General features: G+C 38.3%; 1 protein-coding gene and 2 pseudogenes across 2 annotated transcripts; 2 read left to right on the top strand and 1 right to left on the bottom strand.

The window, feature by feature from the left end:
- The first annotated feature begins 3,520 nt into the window (after positions 1-3,520).
- Positions 3,521-4,468, top strand: LOC140522593 (olfactory receptor 5T9-like; annotated as a pseudogene).
- Positions 4,469-8,835: 4,367 nt separating this feature from the next.
- Positions 8,836-12,415, top strand: LOC140522592 (eukaryotic translation initiation factor 4E type 2 pseudogene; annotated as a pseudogene).
- A 1,917-nt stretch (positions 12,416-14,332) lies between these two features.
- LOC140523445 (olfactory receptor 8U9-like) lies at positions 14,333-23,937 on the bottom strand. Of its 2 annotated transcripts, XM_072638312.1 has the most exons (2): positions 23,020-23,937; positions 14,333-14,380 (listed from the first exon to the last, which is right to left on the bottom strand). In XM_072638312.1, the coding sequence occupies exons 1-2, from the start codon at positions 23,926-23,928 to the stop codon at positions 14,333-14,335; spliced, it is 957 nt and encodes a 318-aa protein (XP_072494413.1). In that variant the 5' UTR covers positions 23,929-23,937. The 2 variants fall into 2 exon arrangements, with proteins under 2 accessions (XP_072494413.1, XP_072494412.1); XM_072638311.1 differs by lacking the exon at positions 14,333-14,380 and having other exon boundaries at positions 22,969-23,937.
- Between the last annotated feature and the right edge of the window lie 886 nt (positions 23,938-24,823).

Here is a 24,823-nt window from a genome sequence, read left to right as displayed (position 1 = left end):
AATATGGGTTCAGTCCATACCTCTTTCACATATTGATGTTGTGACCTAAGAAAGAGGTTGCTATTTTTTTTTGATGGGAGCCAAAATGGAGGAGTGAGAGCACGGATTCATCTTAGCTCTGTCATAGATTCCTTCAGATACCTCTAAGAAGAGAATCTGAACTAATTTTAAAGTAGCAGAATCCACAGGGAGACAGGTAGTGGCAAATGTCCAGGCCAGGATAGTCATGAAGGTCAATGGATAGGTTCTGCTACATGGGGATTGGGTAGGGCAGAGTGCATAGGCTGCACCAGTGCATACTTTTCCTATTTTCTCAAGTAGTTTATATAGTACTGGAAGGATTGGTTCTTTAAATATTTGGTATAAGTCACCTATGAATTTCCATCATCCTGGTAATTGTTTTTCAGAAGTTCATTGATGGCTTTTTCAATTTTGTTTTCTTTTTTTATGAAAGGGTTATTTAAGTATTCTATTTCTTCTTGTGTCAAAAAATATTTGTAATTGATTGATTTCCTGTAGATTTTCATCAGGCAGCTTACTATCCTGTTGGATCTCAGGTTCCTCCTTCCCATTTTGCAGCTGCTCAGCAATTTTGCCTAGCAGAGTTACTATTTAAAAATATGTGACACATAATAAGATTGGAAACATATGTGGGAGCCATAGAATGGAGTGTTTAAAGAGCATTCATGTGTTTAGATAATCTGAAGCTAAAATGTCAGGAAATTAAAACTTGCCTCTAATCTCTCATTTCGACCTTTTCAAATATAATATGATCTTCTGGAACCTTTACTCCACTGACATATTCTAGGAGAACCTAGGGCTTCTTCCATTCCATCACAAGTCAGTAGTGGAAGGATTGAATGAAACTCCAAAGATATTAGAGCATTTAAATATCCCTTAATCCTTTGTAAATGGCAGATATCTCATTTTTTTAGATTAAGCTGATGGTCAGAGAATATATGTTCTGTATTTATGATCTCACATAAAAAAGTGAAAGAGATATGACTAGAATCCAAATTATTTTATCTAATGTTCTTCCACTTTAACATGTTTCTATTAAACACTCTGTTTCAAAATTTAGAAGGAGGAACCCTTCCGAAAGTAATTTCTACATCTCCAATAATCTCCTAAAATATCTACTTCCTCATTTGTTTACAGTCTTTAAGTTTTTACTCCAGAAGATGAATAATTTGGATCCCTGCAGGACTATTCCCCACCGAGACACTGAATACTTAGGTGAATACGTGTATGTGATTTAAATACATGACACTCATATTCTACTTAACCTACAATCTCTGTTCTTCTTTTCCACAGGTAGGATCGATCATTTTGAAATTAGATCTGACCTGAGGAGAATTGGTAACAGTCTAATTCTGAGCTTGAGCACATCATTAAATAACCCACTATTTCGTTTCTCTGGTATACGATAAGGATGAATTCTCCAATCTAAATTTGTTTTTCTTTTGCACTTTAATCTTTTATGACTGTGTCATCTACATTTAGCTGAAGAGGATTAATTCACGTTGATAAATAGCTTTCATACATTCATTCATGGAATAAATACTTAGGGAAGTGTTAATGTCAGTCAACCAACAATGAAGAAATCCCTAGCATGTGCCTAGCACTGAAACTCTATTGGGTACTTTGCAAGATCCAAAGATGAAATAGACATGTTCCCTGACTTTTCACTCCTTTGAAAGATTACAGACTTATGCCCAAATAATTATACACATTTCCTTCTTCTTTTTTTTTTTACCAGAGTTACTACCAAGTCAAAAGATTTCTACAGACATAGAGTAATAGACACAGAAGCAGTAACTATTAATCTAACCTCCTCAACTTAACTTTAAGGAATAAGAAACCCAGAGAATTGTGTGATTGTTTCAAAAGTTATATACTAAAACATGTGAGATGAGAATTGCACCAAGTATTCCCGAAGGTCACTAAGTGGCATGGACAGCATGCTGTACTTGAAATCACTCAGCAAGCATTTGTTAAGCATTTACTATGTACTAGAACAAATATAAATGTGTTAGCATACTGTGTCTCATATTATCCCTTTGCATATCTTTATAATAGTCATTTATCCTCTTTGTTATTCATTTGCATCAGGTATAAAGTGACGATGATATCTGAAATACATACGTCATGGGTTTAAGCTATAAAGTTATAAATCTGAATTGCTACATAATGTTTAAAGATGTAAGTTGTTACTATGTTCTAATATTTTTTCTAGATGTCATATTTTACTTTACAAAAAGGAAGAGTGTCAAGACAGAAAATGACCTTACTATTGTCTGATACTTCAATAGAGCAATCTGAATATTGTATTCACTTCTTGATGTCACATTTTAAACACTTTGACAAGCCAGAGTGCCTCCAAAGGAATTGCAACAAGGAGGGTAAGATTAGAGACTATATCATGAAGATCATTATTGAAGGTACTAGAAATGTATAGTATGGAAAAAAAATTTAAAGAGGATAAAGTAGTTATCCTTCTGGAGGTATATATCATATTAAAGTGGGAGTACTTTTTCTCCCATCTGACCTCAGTAGTTAGAAGTAAATGATACAGACAGGTCAATCTTTTTGCAAAGGACACTTTCCTAATAATCAGAGCTGTGAAACAAAAAGAAGAAAGAAAGAAAAGAAAAAAGTATAAATTGCTTCTGAGGGAGTTTGACTTCTCTTTCTTGGTTATCATAAAATCTAACATGGATAACCACTTGTCGATTTTGTTTTATGGATTCACATCCATTTGATCACCTCTGACGTCTTCCAGCCCTAATGTTTGGTGAGGTACTCAAATTCTCTTTTAGATCGATCAGTCTTTGATTTAAGTTTTGTGTCAGAAAATAATAAATCTTGAAATTAAGTTTAACCATTTATTGGGATCATAACAGTAGAGATGGAATAGATCAAAGAGTAACTATGCAATCAATGTTCCTGTTGTGAAAAAAAAGAACGAGAATGAGGAAAGTTAAATAACTTCACAGTCATACAAGTAGCAAGTAGGAGAACCAGAATTTAATCCCATCACTCTGATTGTTTTCTTCAGGATGAGAACAAGTAATCACAGGCTCTACAGCCTCTTGAAAATATTAAAAACTGTACCTATTTTTATAGAATGTAAGAGGCTTCCAGTGATATTAAAATCCAAAGTGATCCATTCAAAGCCTCTTTCTTCACAGAAAATTGTTTTTCTTGAATTATTTTAAGGAACGATTTTTATACTGGTATTATTTAATGAAAGTATATTGTTACATGATCCTCTGTAGCTTTGGAAGAAGAATCATTGGTTCATTTTTTTCATTTAAAAATAAAATTTCAATAAACATTCATAGAGAATTCAGTAACTTCAGTTTCTGTTATAAGGAAGGGCATCATAGGAACCAACACAATGTTATCCCAATGCATTTGTGATATATAGAATTTCTAGAATATAGCAGAATGCTGCAGACTTCACTTAAAGTTACAATTCTCTTGCTATCTCCAGAGTTGGCTATATACAAAAAAAACCATGCCTAATAACACCAAGGTCACCATGTTTGTTCCAGTTGGTTTCACAGACTAGCTAGAGCTGCAAGCAATCCTCTTCTTTTTGTTCCTTGCAATCTATCTTTTTACCCTAGTGGAGAATCTAGGATTAGTTGTGTTACTTGTCGATTCCTGACTCCACACCCCTATGTATCATTTTCTTATTGTTTTGTCTTTCTTGGATGCTTGTTATTCTTCAATTGTCACACCTAAGATGTTGGTCAATTTCTTAGGAGAAAATAAGGCCATTTCCTTTTCTGATTGTGTTGTCCAGATGCTTATCTTGGTTACTTGTGGGACAACTGAATGTTTCCTTTTGGCTGCTATGGCATATGACCGCTACACTGCATTCTGTAACCCTCTGCCCTATACAGCTATCATGTCTCCAAGAGTGTATGTATCTCTCATCATTGGCTTGTATGTAGGGGGTGTGTCACATGCCACTTTGCATACTGGGGCTACATGTAGTTCATTCTTTTGTGCATCCAGTGTAATGAAACACGTCTTCTGTGATATCCTTCCACTCCTAGCCATCTCGTATTCTGACACTCATCTCAATAAACTTCTACTTCTCATCTTTGTGAGTTCAACTGAGATCTTCACCATCCTGATTGTCCTAGTTTCCTATGGCTTCATCTTGACTACATTCTGAGGATCTGCTCAGCTGAAGGGAGAAAGAAAGCCTTCTCTACTTGTGGTTACCACCTGACAGGTGTAGTCCTCTACCATGGCACCATCCTCTTCATGTACTTGAGGCCTACTGCCAGCTACTCTCTGAGCCATGACATGGTGGTATCTGTATTTTACACCATTGTGGTTCCTATGTTGAACTCCATCATCTATAAGCTTAAGAAACAAAGGAGTGAAGGAGGCAGTGAAAAAAGTTTTGGAGAAACACCGGTTCCTCTATATATTTTTTTTCCTTTATTAGAAGTAAAAAAATATAATGGAGCAATAGTGAAAACTAGGGTTAAACTTCACTCAGGCAGCTCAGTGATAAAGTTCATAGAGTGTTAGATTTGGAAACAGAAAATCTGATGTTCAAATTTTGCTTCAAATATCTACTAAGTGTGTGACCTTGAGTCAACTGTTTCACTTCTCTTAGACACAGTTTCTTCATCTATAAAATGGGGAAAATTATAGCACTTTTCTCAAAGCATTGTTATGAGTATCAAACGAGATAATATTTGCAGAATACTTTTCAAACCTTTGCAAATACAGAAAAGGTAGTTGTTAGTATCATGATCATATATTTTAAAATTATTAGTAATCAATCTTACTTTCCTTTTCTGAGGGTGTAGGCTTCTCATCAACCTTTATTAGTTATATCCATACTTCAGATTGCACCCATTGATTTATTATTTTTTGTGCTATTCAATGGTGAAAATGATATTGTTCCTCAAGGGTCTTACATTCTGATAAACAAATTATTCAGAATTATGGTTTCTTTTAAAGAGGACAATTTTAGTTTCTGTCTTCACCCTACTGTTATATTATTTTTTTCTCTATTGAACCTTATCCCCGAAACCACAATACATACATTCATTTACATATACATGCAGTCATTTAATTTATTAGAAAGGCATAATCCCTTCTTCATGGAGAACCTGCCTAGCTCTCTGAAAACTCTTTTCACATTCATAGTTCATAAAGGCTATGGGTATTGTGTGTGTGTGTATGTGTTTGTGTATGTGTATGAGTGTGTGTGTGTGTGTGCATGTGCGAGAGAGAGAGAAAGATAGAGGGCGAGAGAGAGAGAGAGAGAGAGAGAGAGAGAGAGAGAGAGAGACAGAGAGAGACAGAGAGAGACAGAGAGAGACAGAGACAGAGACAGCGAGAGCGAGAGAGAGAGATCCAGACCACAAAATCTGAACAGTATCAGGGAAAGTGTAGAAAACATGAAATTTGCATATATTTTTTCCATCCCTCCAAATACTGAGGATTTCCAAATTTGTCACTAAAGTTTAATTTATGTCACATTTTCAATTCTATGTACCACTTTATGAGATATAGAAATTTCTGGGTCTTTATTTACTGCTCATTCTGGCTATATGAGTTGAATATCAGTTGGAAATAGCATCATGTTCTAAACTACTTTGTCACATCATAGGAGAAACAGTTATGGACAATGAAAATTGCCTTCTTTCAATCACGTATGAATGTTATTTGAGCCTATTTATTTATGTGTTGTCTTCCCTATTGCTATTTATACTTCTTGAGGTCAGGGATTAATTTTTATGTTTCTGAATTTTTTTTGTACTCACAGAGCTTGGAACAAGGACCAACATTTAGTAAGAACCTTATAAATTCTTGTCTATGAAGTCATTGATTAAACTTGGCATTCTCATGGTAAAATAGCTCCATGGTAAAAAAAAATATGGGTTTTTAGGGGGGCGTGCACTTGTGAGAGGTTTTGGACTTGAAGGAACACAATATTTTATTATTTTTGGGGGGATAGTAAGGTGATATAGTGAATGATGTTATTATGGTCTTTTACGTATGAAAGACTTCAGTTCAAATCCTGGCTCAGACATTAATCAGTATTAGACCCTGTGAAAGACACAACTTTTCTCAGCCTCAGTTTTTCATTTTTAAAAAGGGGACAAGAACAACCTCTTCTCTACAAAGTTTCTGTGAGGATCAAATGAGATAATCTATGGAAAGCATATCTATGTGTCAACCCTAAAATATTATACCAAAAGCTAACCAGTATTTTTCTTCATTTTTATTTATTTTGTGTCTAGTAAATGTTTTTTTTTTCAGCTAAATATGTTGAGTCTGTTCAGTTCAAAACAGAGTTAATTTTCAACACAAGATGAATAGGGTTTAGCTTGTCATAGTAAGTTTAGGACTGACACAACAGTTGCCTGAGAGGTGGGCTTGAGAGCTGCTTCTGACTGAATAAAAATCAAACAACACACATCAACATACATCATAGTTACAATCTGTGCAGCCTCAGTAACGAGAGACATAACTGGAAGGCAAAAGTTTGCCCACTCTTCAGAATCATTAAGATTTGAATATTCTTTGCCAGTTATGCCAGTAGGGCAAATGCCCTCAACTATTAAGGTGAACATCAAAATGCACAGGCGTAGGTTATGTGAGTTGAACAAATCCACAGAGTGAACAGCCTTGTAACAAGTCAAGTTGATTTACACAGAGGTTGCTGTTTTACAGGGATTGCTAAAAATCCTAGTGTGTTCATTTTCATTAATCAAAGTTCTATGGGAGAGCATTATAAAGTAGCTTTCTGTATAACTGAAAGTGGAAATATTATGGAAGTTGTGAGCATTTTTTAATTCAATGTAGTCCAATCCAATCTAATAAACATTTATAAAGTAATTTATATAGATCTTTTCTAATCATCACCAAAGAAATTATGTGCCTGCATTTGGAGATACATGTTCGAATTGTCACAGGAAATGCTCTAGTCTCCAGTGCCTTAAAGCTAGGTAGGTTACATTTCACCTTTCCGTAATGCCAATGAGATATTCACAACGGCTGTGGTTGTGTTCGTCCTTCACTGCCAAAGAAGACCATGCCGTCAGATATATGATGACATGACTCGCACTTGTCTTTGTTTTGAGTGAGGCAGGGCTGTGTAAGTCACCATCCTCCAGAGCCATCTGAATCCAGTGACTTGATATTCCTCAGGATGAGTGCAGATGACCCAGGTTGCACTGGGAGACCTTGGCCTCTTTAGGCAAAGGTCTTTGCATGTATTCATTTAGGGTGTGGTAATGGCCATTCATTGAATGGGCCTCTTTAAAAAGTAGTTAGGTCATGGCCCCCTTTAATGAAGCCAAGAAAAAGAAAGACACCAGGCTGGAAGATAAACAGCAACAGTTACTATTGACAATCAATCTGAAGTCAGGAGCGTCCAAAAGAGAACCTTTAGATAGGGGCCAGAGGCCGCATGGTGTCTGAGATTCAGGGTGCAATAGGTTTAAGGTTCAGGGAAAGGAAGGTGTCGGGAGGAGAGGGGAGAAAGCGAGAGAGGGAAGGGGAGGGGAGGGGAGGGAAGGACAGACTCCGACATCCTAAGGGGTCACTGAATCGTTGTACAGAGGAGGAAACTGAGATCCAAGGAGGTATCTGGGCCAGTGAAAATAATACTGCTGCCATGAATACCCCAGAGCAATTCTTAATCGCGAAATACCTCAGACTCTCCACATGAAAAGCAGAACCAAAACATTTATTCAGACACCAGAAAGCCAAATCCATCACAGCAATAACAATCTATACTCAAAAACAATGCAGAAAGCAACACCATCCTCAAGCCTTCCCCCTGCTAGAGCTTCCCACCAAACATTAAATAAATCAAAAGCAAGAACTCTTCAACAAAATCACAAACAAACCCTTTCACTCCCACTAGCTAGCAGCCTGTATCCTTCCTGGCTCTGCCTACTCTCAAGATTAACTTCCTCTCAGCTCTCCTCTAGTTCAGTCTCTTTCTGTGACACCCATTTAACAAACACCTCCTGCCACAGAATCCATGTGACTCGGACTCATTTCACCCAGGCAGATCATTTGGCCCTATTAACTAATGAGAAAGATCTCCCGATTACACCTTACCATATGATACTCTAAATTGGATGAGGGATCTCCCATTTCTACCTTAATTAAAGACCCCACTTATTGTGTTTAACCAATCATAAAGGGTCAGCAGTCTGCTAGCTTTATTTAACCACATCATATATCAATTTTTACAAGTGACTATTTGCTTTGTAATTATAGGAAGAACACATATTTGTACATACTGTTCTTTCAATACTTGAGGGATATAACATCCTCTACACCATTTCTATTTTTAGGTTCACAGCTTAACCTAGACCTTATATAACATTAATTCCCATGCTACCTCCCAAACCTTCCTGAATTTGAGTTCTGGAACCTAGGCTTCTCAGGGGTTCATTACTGAACTAGAAAAAATATCTACCACTGAATTCTAGAGTTAAATTATTTTTACACAAGAAATAAATCAAATGTTTTGGGAAAACAGTTTATTACTAAAAATTTGTTATACATGGACCATTGCAAGGCGTAACTTCTTCCTTGTAATGTTTGCATAAGCCTGTTCAGAAATGCACAGGGATTCTTTTACAATCAACAACAAAAAAAAGATATTTAGTGCCTAGTATTATGACCATTGAACCTCTTGTGAAGAATTCCACTAACGTGTCATGTAATTTTAAAGAGAACCCTTGGCTTTCAAATGATATGCCTTATGATTGCAAATTATCATGTGCTATTAAAATTCAAAATTTTGGACCTAGCGGAGTGGAAGTCAGCATGTGATACAACGGTGGTAGTGGCAGTGAAAGAATGAATAAGTTCGACTTCTTGAAGGATGATGACAGCGGGGACCATGACAAGAATGACAAAAATGAAGGGAACAGCACACAGGAAGATGGTGAGAACGAAAAAGTAAGAGCAGCAACAAGAGGAAGGCTGTTATCCCTGGGCCCTCAGAACACCCACTGCAGTACACCAACACTTATTCGTACTCTCAGAGAACACCAGGCCAGCCAACCAGCTCACAGAGCTGTGAACAGAATATTAAGCAGATTTGCACATTCACTTCTGTCAAGTAGTTCTGGAGGTTTTATAGCCACGTGGTACATCCTGGGGAACTGACAGGCCACAGTGACTTCCATCTCTTCAAAGATGGAATCAAACACATGTGGGAGGATGATGCAAATAAAAATGGTGACAAATGGATTATTCAACTCCACAAGGGCTTAGCATTCCGGTGCTGGAAGAACCTTTTACTTGCCATGTTGAAGAACTCAATATGGGGAACACGAGCTCAGCAGAAACAGGTGCCCACAGGGGTGGAGCCAAGATGGTGGAGTAGAAAGACACACATACACTAGCTCCGAACCCACTGCCCATAAAATCTCCGTAAAAAAGAATTTCCAACAAATTCTGGAGCAGCAGAAGCCACAGAACAACAGAGCAGAAGAGATTTCTGTACCAGAGAGCCTGAAAACTTCTTGCAAAAGGTCCTCGCGCTGCGGACCAGGAGCCCAGCCCTGCCTTGGCCTCGCGGCGCCAAGAGGAGCGGATCCGAGGAGGAAGCAGATCTCAGCAGGCTTCAGGGACAGAATTTCCAGCGGCCTTGAGGGTCCCTCCACCCACAGGTGGCAAAGGTTGGTGAGAGAGTATATTTGGCAGGTCGAGAGGGGAGTGGGGCACCCCCATAACTCAGGCCCGCTCGGGAGGCAGCAGCGGAGGCATCAGCAGACCCCAAGGATTCCTAAGCAGGCAGGATCCCAGATCCATTGTTGAAGGTCTCTGCATAAACCCCCTGAGGGAACAGAACCCCATGTGGCGGCCCTGCCCCTACCTGACCACCTGAACTTAATTTCACACTGAACAGCAGCCCCGCCCCTGCCCAAAGCCCTGAGGCTGGGAAGCAGCATTTGAATCTCAGACCCCAGATCTGGAGGCAAAATAGGTGTGAAGAGAATACTCAGAAGTCAAGTCACTGGCTGGGAAAATGCCCAGGAAAGAGAAAAAAAAAATAAGACTATAGAAGGCTACTTTCTTGGTGAACAGGTATTTCCTCCCTTCCTTTCTGACGAGGAAGAACAATGCTTACCATCAGGGAAAGACACAGAAGTCAAGGCTTCTGTATCCCAGCCCACTCAATGGGCTCAGGCCATGGAAGCGCTCCAAAAGGATTTTGAAAATCAAGTTAGAGAGGGGGAGGAAAAACTGGGAAGACAAATGAGACACTTGCAAGCAAAGCATGAAAAACAATTAAACACCCTGCTAAAGGAGACCCAAAATAATGCTGAAGAAAATAACATCTTGAAAAATAGGCTAATTCAATTGGCAAAAGAGGTTCAAAAAGCCAGTGAGGAAAAGAATGCTTTCAAAAGCAGAATTAGCCAAATGGAAAGGAGGTTCAAAAGCTCACTGAAGAAAATAGTTCGTTAAAAATTAGAGTGGAACAGATGGAGGCTAATGACTTTATGAGAAAGCAAGAAATCACAAAACAAAACCAAAAGAATGAAAAAATGGAAGATAATGTGAAATATCTCATGGGAAAAACAACTGACCTGGAAAATAGATCCAGCAGAGACAATTTAAAATTATGGGACTACCTGAAAGCCATGATCAAAAAAAGAGCCTAGACATCATCTTTCATGAAATTATCAAGGAAAACTGCCCTGAGATTCTAGAACCAGAGGGCAAAATAAGTATTCAAGGAATCCACAGATCACCGCTTGAAAGAGATCCAAAAAGAGAAACTCCTAGGAACATTGTGGCCAAATTCCAGAGTTCCCAGGTCAAGGAGAAAATATTGCAAGCAGCTAGAAAGAAACAATTCAAGTATTGTGGAAATACAATCAGGATAACACAAGATCTAGCAGCTTCTACATTAAGGGATCGAAGGGAGTGGAATAGGATATTCCAGAAGTCAAAGGAACTAGGACTAAAACCAAGAATCACCTACCCAGCAAAACTGACTATAATACTTCAGGGGAAAAAGTGGTCTTTCAATGAAATAGAGGACTTTTAAGCATTCTTGATGAAAAGACCAGAGCTGAAAAGAAAATTTGACTTTGAAACACAAGAATGAAGAGAAGCATGAAAAGGTAAACAGCAAAGAGAAGTCATAAGAGACTTGCAAAAGATGAACTGGTTACATTCCTACATGGAAAGACAATATTTGTAACTCTTGAAACTAATCAGTATCTCGGTAGTGGGTGGGATTACACACACACACACACACACACACACACATGCACACGCACAAACACATAGAGACAGAGTGCACAGAGTGAATTGAAGAGGATGAGATCATATCTTTAAAAAATGAAATCAAGCAGTGAGAGAGAAATATATGGGGAGGAGAAAGAGAGAAATGGAATGGGGCAAATTATCTCTCATAAAAGAGGCAAGCAAAAGACTTATTAGTGGAGGGATAAAGAGGGGAGGTGAGAGAAAAACATGAAGTTTACTCTCATCACATTCCAGTAAAGGAAGGAATAAAATGCACACTCATTTTGGTATGAAAACCTGTGTTACAATACAGGAAAGTGGGGGATAAGGGGATAAGTAGGTGGGGGGGGATGATGGAAGGGAGGGCATGGGGAGGAGGGAGCAATCTGAGGTCGACACTCATGGGGACGAACAGGATCAAAAGACAGAAGTAATGGGGGACAAGATAGGATGGAGGGAAATATAGTTAGTCTTAGACAACACGGCTATTATGGAAGTCATTTGCAAAGCTACACAGATTTGGCCTATATTGAATTGCTTGCCTTCCAAAGGGAGGGGGTGGGGAGGGAGGAAAAGAAACTGGAACTCAAAGTTTTGGGAACAACTCTTGAGTACTGTTCTTCCCACTAAGAAATAAGAAATACAGGTAAAGGGGTATAGAAAGTTATTTGGCCCTACAGGACAAAAGAGAAGATGGAGACAAGAGCAAAGAGGGATGATAGAAGAGAGAGCAGACTGGTGATGGGGGCAATTAGAATGCTAGATGTTTTGCGGTGGGGGGAGGGGACAAAAGGGGAGAAAATGTGGAACCCAAAATTTTGTGAAAAGGAATGTTAAAAGTTAAATAAATAAATAATTAAAAAAACAAAAAACAAAAACAAAAAGAAACAGGTGCACACATTGGCACCTCATGGCTAGGAGGCACACATGGCACCTCCTAACCATGTGCCCACAGGAGCATGATTGCGCAGGAAGCTGACCTATGGAGAAGGGCCAGGTCAAGTCTTAGACCCTAGTGCTTCCTCTCTATTGGACATCCTCTCAGAAAAAACAGGGGCTGTGTAAAGGAGATATTTTCTTTAAAATCATTTTGTATTACCCAAGGCTTATTTTTATAGGTTGCTTTGTCTTCCAGTCACTCTAATCTATTTCCTCCAAAAAAAAAAAAAAAGGCAAGATCATAAGCGGAGCCCAGATGGCAGAGTAGAAACATGCATATACTGTAGTGCTTCCCCCACAGCCCACAAAATACCTGTAAAAATGACTCTCAACAAATTTTAAAGCAGCAGAACAATAGAGTGAAAGAAGTTTCCAGCCAAAAGTAACCTGGAAGGCGTACAGGAAAGGTCTATCTCACGGGACGCTGAGCAGAGTGGAGCCCAGGACTGGCCACATGACACTGGGAGGAACAGGACCTGAACAGACCTCCAGGGCAGAATTCCCAGCAAGGAGGATCACAGATCCCTCACCCCACAAGCGACAAAGAAAGCTCCAAAAGTCAGTGTGGGAAGGCTTTCCCAGCTGGGAGAGAGGGGAACAGAGTTCCCTAACACTGGTCCCAGGCAACACTAGCAATGCGCAGCTGGCAGCTACACAGAAGCAGCCTGAGTCCATTGTTCAGGCAGCTCAGCTTAAAGCCTCTGATGGAACTGAGCAGCTGATCTGAACGTCAGCCCTCAGTAGCGGCCCCTGCCCTCACCCAAAGCCCATGGGAGGTTGAGCAGCTGATCTGAATCCCAGCCTTGAGCACAGTACTGGGGACAGGAGGAGCACTAGGACCCTCCTCTTCACAAAGGACTCGACGTCAAGTACTTGGCTATATTATCAACCAAGAAGTTACAAAATCAAACTAAAAGACTGAAAAAACAGAAGATAATGTGGAACATCTCACTGGAAAAACAACTGACCTGGAAAATAGATCCAGGAGAGATAATTTAAAAAATTACGGGACTACCTGAAAGCCATGATCAAAAAAAGAGCCTAAACATTATTTTTCATGAAATAATCAAGGAAAACTGCCCTGATATTCTAGAACCAGAGGGCAAAACAAAAATTGAAAGAATCCACAGGTCACTTCCTGAAAGAGACTCGAGAATCTCCTAGAAATATTGCGACCAAATCTCAGAATTTCCAGGTCAAGGAGAATATATTGCAAAGAGATAGATGGAAGCAATTCGAGTATTGTGGAAATACAATCAGGATAACACAGGACCTGGCAGCTTCAACATTAAGGGATAGAAGGGCTTGGAATAGGATATTCCAGAAGTCAAAGGAACTGGAATTAAAACCAAGAATCACCTACCCAGCAAAACTAAGTATAATACTTCAAGGGAATAAATGAGCATTCAATGTCATAGAAGACTTTCAAGCATTCATAATGAAAAGTAGAGAACTGACTAGAAAATTTGACTTTCAAACATAAGAATCAAAAGAAGCATGAAAAGATAAACAGGAAAGAGAAATCAAAAAGACTCTTTCTAAAGCTGAATTGTTTACATCCCTACATGGAAAGATAATGTGTGTAACTCTTGAGACTTTTCTCAGTATTTGGATAGGTGGAGGGATTTTATACACACACACACACACACACACACACACACACACAGAATACAGGTTGACTTGAATCAGAAGAGACGATATCCATAAAAAAATAAAAATTAAGGGGTGAAGGAGGAAAATACTGGGAGGAGAAAGGGAGAAATGGAATGGGGCAGGCTACAACTCATAAAAGAGATAAGAAAAAACTTGTTCAATGGAGGAGAAAATGGAGAAGGTGAGAGGGGAAATGTGAAGCTCATCCTCTTCACATATGGCTTCAGGAGGGAATAACATACTCATTAAATTTGGTATGAAAATCTATCTTACACTACAGGAAAGTAGGGGAGGAGGGGATGAGAAGGGTGAGGGGGATGATAGAAGGGAGGGCAAATGGGAAAAGGGAGTAACTAGAAGTAAACACTTTTGGGAAGGGAGAAGGTCAAATGAGAGAATAAAAGAAAGAAGGAGCAAGATAGGATAGAGGGAACAGAGTTAGTATTACACAACATGATTATTATGAAAGTCATTTGCAAAACGACACGTATATAACCTGCATTGAATTACTTGCCTTCTCAGTGGGGATGGGTAGGGCAGAAGGGAGGAAGTGAAGTTGGGAAAAAAAAGACAAGGTCTCTGCTTATTCTTGCTGCTCTTGGCGATGGTAGATCCATAAGTTACCCTTGCCTACAGCTTTAACCCCTTTAGTCTGTTTTTGTAGCCCTGGGTACTGGACTTAGTCTTGGGGTGATGATGTCTTTTCCTCTCCTATCAAGAAGAGAGAGCCAAGGCCACTGAGCAGGTGGTTCCCGTGGGGATAGCCTGAAGGGAGGACCAAGGGCAAAATGTGGAAGTGAAGCTGTGACACTTAACTAGGAACCTCAGGAAATGGAGCCATTTGCACATAGGAAATATCCCTGACCAGGGTTGTCTTTTCAGGGACAAGGTATTATTAAGATGCACAGTAAAAAGCCAATAAAAGCGAGTAGCTCACCTCAGCCTGGGAAAGAGAGCTGACCTTTAGGAGGCAACGTTGCTGCATGCCTTTTGTTGGTCTCTTTGCCTCTCTGTGCTTCAGTTTCCCCCTTTGCAAAATGGGGTGTAATAATACTTAACCTACCTCACAGGGTTGTTGTGAGGCTGAATTAATGTCTGTGATTGATCTGAGGTCCTCCAATGGAGGATGCTCTGCCAGTGCCAAGTATTATTGTTATCACCATCATCCTTATTATCACCATTATGTTGCTCTACTTATTAAACACCAATCATGAGCCCACCAGTTGTTTACAATAGTCCAGCTATTTGGGAACCTCCTTCCCTGTGCAAAGATGACGGTGCTGGGAATGTGGAGATGGGTTAAGTCAGCAGAGTCCAGAAGCCTCTGGACATTTGCTTTGGTGAGCTCTTTCCCCATCACCTCAGGCAGCAGACGTCATGTCCTGCCCGTCCACAGCAGCCTGGGAGCCTTTTTTCCTTAGATAGACCCTGATGCTGTGTCTGACACGGTGTGTTGTATGTACTTAGGTGCATTTCAGTGGCCTGTGTTTCATGAAGGCTCAGTAGTGGGCTAGTTGCTAGTCAGACAACCACCAGCAAGCCATTACGCCTGTCACTTGACTTAGTCCATGTGGGACCCTTTCCCATTTTTAATGATCTCGTTAGGATATAGTCCTGGAAGTGATATTGCTGGGTCAAAGGGTATGCACATTTTTGCAACCCTTTGGTCATAGCTCCAAATTGTTCTCCAGAATGGTTGAATCAACTCACAGCTACAACAACAATTAATTAGTGTTCCAACTCTCCCACATCTTCTCCAACACTTATCATCTTCCTGTTTTGTCATGTTAGCCAATGTGATAGATTTCATGTGGTACTGGAGAATTGTTTTGATTTGCATCTCTCTAATCAACAGTGATTTAGAAAAATTTTTTGGAGGGTGGAGCCAATGTGGCAGAGTAGAAAGACGCATATACTCTAGTGCTTCCCCCACAGCCCACAAAATACCTATAAAAATGACTCTCAACAAATTCTAGAGAAGCAGAACAACAGAGTGAAAGAGGTTTCCAGCCAAAGGTAACCTGGAAGGCCGACAGGAAAAGTGTATCTCATGGGATGCTGAGCAAAGTGGAGCCCAGCCCTGGTCACATGGTACCAGCAGAAACAGGACCTGAACAGACCTCCAGGGCAAAATTCCTAGCAAAGAGGGCCCCAGATCCCTCAACCCACAAGCGACAAAGAAAGCTCCAAAGGTCAGCATGGGAAGGCTTTCCCAGCTGGGCGAGAGAGGAATGGGGTTCATCCAGCAATGGCTCCAGGTAGTGGCAGCAGCAGAAGCAGGCTGTAGACAGCTACAGTGGCCAGGAAGCAACCTGGGTCCATTTCCCAGGAAGCTCGTCTTAAAGCCTCTGAATCTCAGCCTTCAGTGATGGCCCCATCCCCATCCAAAGTCCTGGGGAATTGAGCAGCTGAGTCGAATCTCAGCCTTGAACACGGTGCTGGGCAGAGTGAGGGAAATAGGACCCTCCTCCTGACAAAGGATTTAGAAGTCTAGTAACTGACTGGGGAAATGCCAAAAAAAGGGAAAAAAATAAGACAACAAAAGGTTACTTTTTGAGTGAACTGGTGTCTCCTCCCATCCTTTCAGATGAGGAAGGACAAGATATACTATCAGAGGAAGTCAAGGTCTCTGCCTCCATTTCTTCCAAAGTAAATGTAAAATGGATTCACTCAATAGAAGACCTTGAAAAGGGAGTTAGCAGCTTGCTAAAGGAGAACCAAAACAAATGCTAAGGAAAATTACACCTTTAAAAAGAGGTTAACTCAATTGGAAAAAGAGGTCTGAAAAGCCAATGAGAAGGAGGCTTTAAAAAGCAGAATTAGCCAAATGGAGGAGAAGGTTCAAAAGCTCACTGAACAAATAGTTCTTTAAAAGAGGGAATTGAGTTCAGGGAAGCTAATGACTATGAGATAAACAAAGCAGTTGAAAAACAAAAGCAAAATTTGAAAAAGTAGAAGATAATGTGAAATATCTCATTGGAAAAACAACTGACCTGGAAAAGATATGCAAGACAGACAATTTAAAAATTATGGGACTACCTTAAAGTCATGATCAGAAAAACAGCGTAGACATTATCTTCCATGAAATTATCCAGGAAAACTACTCTGATACTCTAGAACCAGAGGGCAAAATAAATATTTAAAGAATCCACAGATCTGAAAGAGACCCTGAAGAGAGAAACTCCTAGGAATATTATGGCCAAATTTCAGACTTTTCAGGTCAAGAAAAAAATATTGCAAGCAGGTAGAAAGAAGCAATTCGAGTATTTTGGAAATACAATCAGGATAACAGAGGATGTAGCAACTTCAATATTAAGGTTTTGAAGGTCTTGGAATAGAATATTCCAGAAGTCAAAGGAACTGGTTTCAAATTCAAGAATCACCTACCCAACAAAACTGAGTATAACACTTCAGGGGAAAAATGGTCATTCAATGAAATGGAGGACTTTCAAGCATTCCTGATGGAAAGAACAGAACTGAAGAGAAAATTTGACAGCCAAATACAAGAATCAAGAAAAGTGTGGGAAGGTAAACAGAAAAGAGAAACCATAAATATCTTTCTAAAGCTGAACTGTTTACATTCCTATATGGAAAGATAATATTTGTAATTCTTGAGAATTTTCTGAGTTTTTGGATAGATGGAGGGATTGTACACAAACACACACACACACACACTCACACATAGACAGAGAGTACAGGTTGAGTTGAATCAGAAGAGATGATATCCATAAAAAAATAAAATAAAAATTAAGGGGTGAGGAAGGAAAAAAAACTGGGAGGAGAAAGGGAGAAAAGGAATGGGGCAGGGTATAACTCATAAAAGAGATAAGAAAAATCTTGTTCAATGAAGGAGAAAGAGGAGAAGAGGGGAAAAGTGAAGCTTACTCTCTTCCCATGTGGCTTAAGGGTGGGAGAGCATCTGTTCAGCCTGGGCTGAATTTGCCCACTGACACCTGGCGGACTTAAAGCCTGACTGAATGCAAGTTGACAATCTACTCTTGCCTGGAATTGACATGAAGTTGGAGAGATGTTGTTTCCCTGTAATGTCCCTACTCTTAGTGGCAATTTCTTATATTCAAAAGTTTTGTAAACTTAATACCAGATCTATTAAATTATAGACTGTTGGTAGGGGAACATCCGAGGTTAAGTCTAAAATTAAGCTATTAGGCTTAGTACTTTAGACGAACAACAATAAGTTAGGGTCCTTTAATTCTTAGTAATAGTGTGGAGACAATTAGGTCAAAGGCTTGTCAAGTTAGCATACATAGTTATTATTTGTGTCTCAGTTGGTTAATGTTAAAAAAATTCGTTTGTGAAAATTTTTTTCATATCACTATAGATAACTTTAATTTCTTCCTCTGAAAATTGTCTGTTCACATCCTTTCACCATTGATCAAATGAGGAGTGATTCACATTCCTAGAGATTTCACTGAGTTTATGCAAACATTTTTAATTTAGTATAATCAAAATTATCATATTTATGTCCTGTAATATTTTTTCTCTTGCTTGGTCATAAATTCTTGTCATATGCATACATCTGACATGTAAAATATTCTTTCCTTTGTTATTTTCCTCATGATATCACCCTTCATGTCTACATCAGATACCCATTTTGAGCTTTTTCTGGTACATAGTGTTAACTATTTCTATAACTGATTTCTGCAAAATTACTTGCCAATTTCCTCAGCAATTTGTGTCAAATACTTGTTTTCTTGCCTCCAAATTTGGATATTTGTTATTGTCAAACAGTAAAATATTATGGTCATTTCCTAGTATTTGTTATGTATGTACTCTATGTATCTCACTCAAAGTGAGAATGTAATAAAACTTTAGCCTGAAAGGGTCAGGGTTTCACATTGAATCCTCGACCATTTCTAGTTGTCCTGGTGAATATCAGGCCACTGAACTCTGAAGGTTCAGGAGAAGAAAGTGAGGTTGGTAACCTTATACAGCCCTCCCTCACTGAAATCCAAGTCATTGCAGGTCATGTCATTACCTTGATGTCAGGGTCCTAATTGAGAACGTAGAAGAAGTACAATCTGTTTCACTTATCCACCACTCTATTTCTTTTATTTTTCCTTTTATAAATTAATTTTTTTTATTTGTGCTCAGTGTTCTACAATCACTTTCATATATGTTAGATTTTTTCCTCTTCCTTCCCCCTCCTTCCCCACACCCTCCCTGAGACGGCATGCAATTTAATATAGGTTCTATTCATACATTTCTCTTAAATACATTTTGACCTTAGTCATGTTGCATAGAAGATTAAAAATGAGTGGGAGAAATCATAAAACAAAACAAAATATAATACAAAAGAAAATGATCTGCTTCATTCTGAGATCATATTCCACAGTTCTTTCGCAGAATGTGGAAGGCATTTTGCCTCAAGAGTGATAGTGTGGAGATAATTATATCAAGGACTTGTGAAGTTAGCATACATAGTTATTATTTGTGTCTCAGGTGGTTAACGTTAAAAAAAAATCCGGTTTTGGTCTATGTTGTAAATTCTTTAAAAGAAGTATCACCTGACCAAAAGTTGGAATTGTTTCATGTGATATGAACTGTGTTAAAAAGGAAAAAAAAAAGAAATGACATAATTAGTTCTATCTCCAACAGTACCTCATAGAACTGAACATACCTGAGGCTTTCCAGCTAGTATGTACACCAATGGTTATGAGACCGTAAGGAACCTCAGTGCATTTGTCTGAGCTATCTTGACTCTTTTGGGACTTTATTCCTATGTTACACTATTCCTCTGAAGATGTAATTGCAATGATTTGCCCACAGGCAACAGAAAGAGCTTGTTGCAAGAGATCCACTTCTGAGACTTACTAAGTGGAGTGTCTGGTGTAACAGAAAGATCACTTGATGTTGGTGTCTGATGACTTGGGTTTAAGTTCTGGCTTCAATAATTACTAGTGGAATTAAACAAGTTATTTTTCTACTTGGAGCCTTGATTTTCTCATCTGTATAAAGGGATAATAATATTTGTGATGTCTATCTCACAAGACTGTTGTGGGGAAAATATTTTGTTTATCTTGCCATTCAAACAAATAGGGCTTGTGGTGGTAGAACTGGGAAACAGGGACATATGTTTTGAAAATGAAAAAATAAATGTTGAGACTGAGATTAGCGAGGACATTGTAGTTGGAACAATGAGACTTGTCCCTTAGAATACAGGATCAGATGACATGAAACACAGTTATGTGCTCTAGGAAAAACATGGATTTTGACTTTTTTTAACTTACCTAAAGACAATAGGACTATAGATCAAGAGTTGAAAAGGGCTTCAGAAATCATCTAGTACAAAAGTCCTGGTCTTATATACGAAGAAACTGAAGCCCACTGGTGTTAAGTGCTTTGACTAATGTCAAACATAGGCAGTGAGTGATAGTTTAACACAGGCCATGTGACTCCAGAGGCAGTGTTCTTGACATTCCATCATAAATCTTAAAGCTACAAGTTTCTATTGTCATGGATAATCTTGCAATTTCTTCTTAAAATGTGTTTTTAGAAAGACTCCTCCATAATCCTTGGATCTAAAAGGTTAGTCAAGGCAAGGTTAATACGGCAGTAGTGTAGTGGTTCTCAAAGCAAGAGAATACTCTCTACCTCTTTTTTTCCTTTCTTAAGACTTTGTTTTTCATGAAAATAGCATAATTATGACTTAGGCCTATGAATTTAGACCTCTTCAATCTAGCCTTTCATTAGCAAAAGTAATGGATGTGAATAGGCACTTCGAATATTCTGAAGATCTCATAAGTTTTGATGATCTGGCATTTCTTAAATAATAGAATGAGACCTTCTCCTGGGAATTTAGTATAAGGTAGCAATTAATGTGTTCATACAAGGAAATAGGTTGAGTTGTGATATATAGAGTTCTATATTACTAAAGAGACTTATGCAAAATTATGGTGTAGTAGTGGGGAGAGGAAGAGGTTTCTGGTTTTCCTAATTATTACTCATGTGATGTTGGGAAAAACACAAAATTCCTTTGTCCCAATTCCTCTCCTTCAAAATAAGGAGGTTGAATTACAAAAGGCCTTCCTAATATTTTTTTTTGCTTGTTTGATTGTTTATTTTTTACTTCCCAGACCCATTTGGCAGTTTGGTCAATCTCATGTACCCTATCTCAGAATAATGTTTTTAAAGGCATAACTTAAAATACATATAAACTTACAAAGAAAGACAATTTTTGTTGAAATATGTTTTAAAAGTATTTTTAAAAAATGAAGAAACCTCTAAAATCTATCCATGGACAGTGAACTCAAGGTTTATAATTCCTTGATTAGATGATATCTAAGGTCCTGTCTCTAATATTCTATGTCCTATAGTTTGCTATAGCTCCAAATGCTCAGCATCTAATTTCCATCTCTTCTTGTTTCTAGATGTGGGGCTCAGGGTTGGTCACTGAGCCTTTGAAACTTCTCTCCCCTGTACAATGGTGGTATCATTCCTCCTGTGTTGCAGTGAAGGAAGCGTTTTGTAAATGATGAAGAACTCTAGAAATGTCACCTATTATTTTTTAAAATGACTGTCATGATTAAAACAAAGTTATTATAATGCAAAAATGAGGGATTTTAATAATGTAAATGGAACTTAAAAAATAGTTATCCCTTCCACTTTCTGGGATTCAGAGGCATGGTGGCCCTACAATATGGAAAATCAGTGTAAAATTTTTTGGCCCTGTATGTTTGTGGTTTGAAAAAAATGTTAATATATGCAATACTGTACATATATCTTACATATTTCTGAGTTTCTCAACTTTTTTATTTTCAACTTCTCCAAAGATTCCCCCAAATTACCATTTAATTAGTTATGCAGACCCACGATATATTAAAAGCACAATGGGGAAAGTCGTGATGTGAAAGAAATAACCATAATGATTTTTATAGTAATATCAAAATTCTATTGAAACTTGGAGGTTGGGGGAAGGAAGTGGGCAGGAGAATGGAATATGTCAAAAAGTTTCATAAGAACTTCAGAGACAATTGAAAGGACTATGTGCTACAATGGACACTTGGGTGCTGTTTCACAATCCCCTTTTCCAGTTTTCCCCTACTTCCTTTCTCATTATAGCCAATTTTTCTTGAGAAACCCTAGACTTCAGTAGGGAAAAATTTGTGTATATGTATGTATATGTATATTGGTATGTATATGTGTATATAAGTCAAATGCAAGTCATGCCATCATTTCTCTGATGGCATATTTTTCTTTGGCAATGAAGGATGAACGCAGCAATGAAACAGATAGATAGATATAGACATAGAATGATATAGATATGGATATTGATATATTAAGCCATCAGGGCAGTTCTCTTTTCTCCAGTCCAGTTCTGGAGCCACAGATTTTTTTTTCTTGTTGTTGTTTGTTTGTTTTTTTGTTTTTGTTTTAGTTTGTTTTTCAGTAGGAAAGATGCTCTTACAGGATACCAACATTCAGTTCTCTTTGAGGAACGACATGGCAGTGAGTGTGGTTGGTTTTGGACCCCCAGGTACAATTCTACTTCCTCGGAGATATGCTTTTAATCTGTTGGTAAAAAGATGGGGCTCACCAAAAGATCTTTATGAAGGTTCAAGAAAAACTCCAGAATGAATACTTGGTCAGCTCTCTCCAAGCACCCGCAAGACCTCGAGCAACTATCATAGCATTAAGGAAGATCAAAAGCTTAAAAAATTGTAGATAATCAATTTCAACAAGGAAACATAAATTGTACATGATTTTGGTCTCCTATAAGCTCCATCTACTTTTATTGAGACTTTTCTCAAGAGGAGAAGCATATCTTCCGCCTCATTACCCAACCCCTCCCCAAATTTGTGGTTCAGCATGAGGACAAGCTTACTTCCATGGAGACAAATTAGGTCAGTAGTAGCGTTCAGAATTGTAGAGTGATGGACATCTCTTCCCCGGATTTCCCAGAAATGAGCATATGGAGACTTTCAGGAACGTAACTCCACCCAAAATCCCAGTGGAATGCTTATGTCCATCCTTTCTGACTGTCTCTTCTTTTTGTTAGTATTTTCCCTCAGCAAAGCTGATATACTTTCATACCCTGTTATAATATTCAAAGCAAGAAGAAAACAAGAAAAAATAACTATTTCCTAATTAATTTTTTAATTTTATCACAGAAAGACCATGATTGTTGTTGCTTAAGACCCTCTTCACAGCATCTTTCACTTCTTTATTTCTTAAACTATAAATCAAGGGATTTAACATGGGAATGATCATTGTATAAAAGACCGAGGCCATCTTATCTGTATCACGGGAATGGTTTGAACTGGGCTGTAAGTACATAAATATCAGGGTCCCATAGAAAATAGTGACAGCCACCATGTGTGATCCACAGGTGGAGAAAGCTTTGTACCTCCCTTCAACTGACTGCATCTTTAGAATTGTAGAGATAATATACACGTAGGAGACAAAAACAACCAAAAGAGAAGAGATAAACATGATTCCTGCACATGCAAAAATCCATATTTGTTTGGAGTGGGTATCAGAGCAGGACAGTCTCAGGAGGGGCATGTCATCACAATAGAAATGGTTGATAATGTTAGAACCACAATAGGAGAGGCGGAACGTAAGGATAACATAGAATAATGCAACCAGAAAGCTGTAGCTATAAGGTACAGTTACAAGCAGAATACAGATTTTAGGAGACATCAGAACCATATAAAATAAAGGGTTGCAAATGGCCACATAACGATCATAGGCCATGGAAGCTAGCAGCAAGCATTCTGCCGTCATGAAGGCAAGAGAGCAACCTAGTTGAGCCGCACATGCATTGAAAGAAATAGTATTTTTCTCATACAAAAAATTTCCCAACATTTTGGGAGTAATGGATGAAGAATAACAGAAATCAACAAAAGCGAGGTGACTTAAGAAGAAATACATTGGAGTTTTTAGTCGTAAGTCCGTTCTGATGACTATGATGAGACCCAGATTGCCCAGCACTGTGAACACATAGATGGATAAGAAAACCATGAAGAGGAGTATCTTCAGCTCCTGCTTGTCAGTGATGCCCAAGAGAATGAACTCAGTCACCTGAGTAAAATTAATCTCAGCCATTTATTCCATCTTGAAGCCCAGAAAATAAAAGGAGGAAATAAAAGAAACTGAATTTCAGGCTCTTCTTTCCTTATAGCATACTTAATCACTGCCACCGTCATCACATCTAACAGTAATTGTTCATATTAGGACAGCATTACTTTATCTTTTTTAATTCTATCAAGTTTTTGTTTCAGTAAAATGCAGTGAGATAGGTAAGGCAAAATTATTATATCTATTTGACTGTTGATCAAAAAGGTTCACACAGTTTATAACTTTTCCAAGATTGTTCGCCTAAAAAATGTCAGCATATATTGGCTATGAATCCAAGTTTTTGAGTTCCTCCAATATATAATGCTGCATTACCCTCAGTGTGTAATAAATTCTTTTTTTGACAGATACTTTGTGAAGGTACTATTATTACCACTTTTTCAGAGTTGCTTTGTCTCTCTTTTTCTCTCTCTGTCTCTCACTGTCTTTCTGTCTCTGTCTTTCTCTGTCTATTTCTTTCTCTTGTCTTCTCTTTCTGCATTTGTCACTTTTCTCCACTCCTCTTTGTCCCCATATTGCTTGGACATGTAAATTCAAGCTTATATTCTCTCTCTCTCTCTCTCTCTCTCTCTCTCTCTCTCTCTCTCTCTCTCTCTCTCTCTCTCTCTCTCTCTCTCTCTCTCTTTCTCTCAGCTATATATATAATATATATATATATATATTGCTTGGTATTGTTTCTAGAAATTATTTTAGGATAATTATTACAGAGAAACAAAATTTGGGTTGAATTTTAGTAACGCGAGCAATGAAAAAAAGAATGATGAGGAAAATAGAAATCAAAAGGAGCTAATAAAATTATGTTAGTCATTCCCACTAGATTGTTTGCTTATTTTTTCCTTTCCATTACATCACATTTCCTATCGCC

Source organism: Notamacropus eugenii, chromosome 2 (assembly GCF_028372415.1).
Source record: "Notamacropus eugenii isolate mMacEug1 chromosome 2, mMacEug1.pri_v2, whole genome shotgun sequence".
Classification (NCBI taxonomy): domain Eukaryota; kingdom Metazoa; phylum Chordata; class Mammalia; order Diprotodontia; family Macropodidae; genus Notamacropus; species Notamacropus eugenii.
The sequence above is the reverse complement of the archived record's forward strand: the minus strand, read 5'-3'. Positions and strand labels throughout refer to the sequence as shown.